General features: G+C 47.4%; 2 protein-coding genes across 2 annotated transcripts; both read left to right on the forward strand.

Moving 5' to 3' along the window:
- Nucleotides 1–1,228: 1,228 nt before the first annotated feature.
- Nucleotides 1,229–1,510, forward strand: GUITHDRAFT_80137 (hypothetical protein; the record flags this gene model as incomplete). Its single annotated transcript, XM_005821975.1, has 2 exons — nucleotides 1,229–1,381; nucleotides 1,424–1,510. Coding segments are annotated over 2 exons (240 nt in total), but the record flags the coding sequence as incomplete, so codon positions are not given.
- A 598-nt stretch (nucleotides 1,511–2,108) lies between these two features.
- Nucleotides 2,109–3,143, forward strand: GUITHDRAFT_155597 (hypothetical protein; the record flags this gene model as incomplete). The annotated part of the gene is given in 3 exon segments (XM_005821976.1): nucleotides 2,109–2,811; nucleotides 2,995–3,050; nucleotides 3,067–3,143. A coding segment is annotated over 1 exon segment (519 nt), but the record flags the coding sequence as incomplete, so codon positions are not given.
- Between the last annotated feature and the right edge of the window lie 398 nt (nucleotides 3,144–3,541).

Below are 3,541 nucleotides of genomic sequence, written 5' to 3' on the forward strand. Positions count from 1 at the left end.
AGGGAGAGCGAGCGAGCGAGTGAGAGAAAAACTGAGAGACAGAGACAGAGGCAGAGGCAGAGACAGAGACAGAGACAGAGACAGAGACAGAGACAGAGACAGAGACAGAGACAGAGACAGAGCAGAGACCGAGCAGAGCAGAGCAGAGACAGAGACAGAGACAGAGACAGAGACAGAGACAGAGGCAGAGGCAGCTTCGCCCGAATTACTGTCAGGCAGAGGCAGAGGCAGATGGGATTACAGGCAACGTCCACGTCAAACAAGCCTTCTTGTCAAGCCTAAGTTTGCTCTTTGCCAGCAGGGGGGAAAGTGCGTCTTGGGTGCCATGTCGCTCGTGTCGCCTCTTGGATTCCTTTGGTTGAGCTCAATTATCATTTCGAGCTCAGAGGTAGGCATAATCCTCAGTGCTAGATAAAAGCTTTTTGAACTTGTGTTGTTACTGCAGGGATTGTGTTGCCTTCAGTGGACTCGGTTCCATCGCGAGCAGAGTGCTGTTTGTCAGCGCTCTTGTCTTGGGATACGGGGAGGAAATGATGGCGGAGATGAGAAGAACGCTTCTGTTCAAGAGGGAGCTCCACACATGTTGAGTGTCTATGACATAGCCATTGACGCTGCAGATAAGAATTGCAAAAAATTAAGAAAACAATTCACAAATGCCGTCATGCAGGGGAGCTCCAACATTCTTGATCTCGAGATTCTGACAAAGCAGGACGAAGGGATCGAGGGGGTGCAATCAGAAATCGAGGGAGAACAACAAGAGAGGAAAATTGAAGAGATCGGAGATGTACAACAAGAGATCAAAGGTGTACAAAAAGAGATCAAAGGTGTACAAAAAGAGATCAAAGGTGTACAAAAAGAGATCAAAGGTGTACAAAAAGAGATCAAAGGTGTACAAAAAGAGATCAAAGGTGTGTTGACAAGGATGGACGATCAAAATGACCCAACGCTGAAGGAGGCAAGAAGCAGCTTGTAGAGGACAAGAAGCAGCTTGTAGAGGACAAGAAGCAGCTTGTAGAGGACAAGAAGCAGCTTGTAGCGTACCAGCAGCAGCTTGTAGCGTACCAGCAGCGGCTTTTAGACAGGGAGAAGCTGCTTTTGGACAAGGATAAGCAGGTTGAGAGGCTTATTCCACGTCCTGTGCAACTTAGAGACAGTGTGTCAAGACCTGAAGGTGAAACAGAATTGAATGTGGCTATCATGGGTACTAACAGGACTGATGCTAGTTGGCATGCTAAGTTTCTTGAAAGATCTCTGGACTACCGCATGCGCAGGAAAGGTTTTATTGGCTAATGAATACGTCAGCTTCTCCGCATGCTTAGGAGGCCACAAGACACTTGGAAACAAGCTCTTCATACGAGAGTGCTACTTGGAGATGAGGCGGGTGATTGCAATGGAATTCGATTTGGACCCAGAGACTCTCAAGGACAAGGAGTCGACACAAACATGCGATCCAATGATCCTCACAGGTACTCCAGGGATCGGGAAGTCCTGCTTTGCATACTTCTTACTTCTTCAGCTTCTCCGGCCTGGTGAGCAAGTAGTGTATCAGATAGGGCGTGATTATTGGTACTTCGATGGCGAAGCATGGGGCCTGATCGTAGATAAATCTGCAGCGCAACACTTTGTTCGAACGTTTAGGGGCTGGTATATCTGTGACCTGTACAGAGACGAGGGGAAGTATGTGAGATCACAATCCGCGAAAAGCATCATAATTTCTTCACCGAAGCTTGGAAAGTTTAAGGACATTTTGAATCATGGATCGCAGCGATATTTCTTGCCGTTGTGGTCAGACGAGGAGATGTCACTCTTCATCGATATGCACAGGAATCGTATTAACGTCAGTGAAGCAGAGAAGATCATAGAGGATTGGGGCAATGTGCCTAGAAACATCGTCGTGAAACCTTTAGAGACACTTCAGCAGGCTATTGCGGGATTAGATTCAGTGTCATCTCTCAAGAGGAAGATGGATGCAGCAGTGAATGAAGACCTGAGGATGCCGTCGAAGCTGATTCACATTTCCCCCAGCACTGACTACAGATCGTTTACCGCTCGAATATGCTCGACGAAGGCCGCGACGATGATATTTCAGGCCCTTGTGAAAAGCGACTGGGATCATGTTGTCGACTTTGCTTTTTCGAGTCCTAATTCTGGCTATGAGTCAGCAGCAGGTGTAGCTTTTGAACACGTTGCGCATGAGGTGCTGAAGGGAGGAGGAATATACAATCTGCGAAGGCTGGAGAAGGATAAGGGCGGGCGATGGAAACGGGTCGAAAAGCTGAGCTTGAATAGATCGCAACCGTACATTGAATTTGCGTCATCAATCAGAGACTTGGAGGAGTGGGTGATCATGCCGAATGCATACTGTAAGCCAAAGGCGTTAAACCTCGCTTGCATGGATGCGCTGTCATTGTCTGCTAGCGGGGTTCTCTACATGTTCCAGATAACACGGGCGGGGAAACATCCTATCAAAGTGGATTCATTACTCAGCATCTTGAAAGCTCTGCGAGCCAAGAACAAGTTTGAGAGGGTAAACTTTGTGTTCGTGGTACCTTCAGGGCATGAGGAAATGCCCTGCTGGGGACGAGATCAAGGCTTCGCATCTCAGGGAGTGAAGGCAAGCCAGGAGCAGGAGAGTGAAATGAGGGGAGTCATTCAGTATATCATGATGCTTTCGAAGGAGGATGCGATGCGGAGGCCAAAGGGATGGATAAATTTCGCTCCGCAACATACGTAGTCAATCGCAAGAGCAGCGCCAAGGGAGCAGTTGGAATCTGGGAGGACGCGACAGAAGCAGAGAACTTTAGAATCGTCAGAATTCAAGATTGTGCTTCCAAGACTTTAGAATCGTCAGAATTCAAGATTGTGCTTCCAAGACTTTAGAATCGTCAGAATTCAAGATTGTGCTTCCAAGACTTTAGAATCGTCAGAATTCAAGATTGTGCTTCCAAGACTTTAGAATCGTCAGAATTCAAGATTGTGCTTCCAAGACTTTAGAATCGTCAGAATTCAAGATTGTGCTTCCAAGACTTTAGAATCGTCAGAATTCCTGTTTTGCAATTATAGGCGATCTTTGCGTTGGAGATGAGGACATTCGTCACGATGCTGTAGAAGCTTGCTCGAATAGATAAACGACACACATGGCCATCATGACTCTATCTCCTACGATTCAACTGAACCTGTCGCCTTCCGCAGTGAGATGACTAGACGCTATCCAATAGACTCTTCCACTGACAAACCGTGCTGGCAATTCGCAGATGGAAGTTTGTTTTGCGATGATGGTGTTTGATGGTGTTGTATACACAACCTTGCGTAAGACGTTGAGCTCAGATGATCTTAGGATCTCTGTTTATAAAGCACACACAGTCATCAGATCAGCAGCATCAGAGCAGCTGTCTGGCATCGTCATCCTATTTCCCTACGCTACGCCCAAGGGGGTCCGGTATGAGTCCAGAATACAACATCGCTCCCACTGCGAGACGACAAGAAGGTCCTCCTGTCGTTGACTTCGCTCAGCAGAATCTTGAGTTAAGGATCTGCAGAG

Source organism: Guillardia theta (genome assembly GCF_000315625.1).
Source record: "Guillardia theta CCMP2712 unplaced genomic scaffold GUITHscaffold_134, whole genome shotgun sequence".
Lineage (NCBI taxonomy): Eukaryota > Cryptophyceae > Pyrenomonadales > Geminigeraceae > Guillardia > Guillardia theta.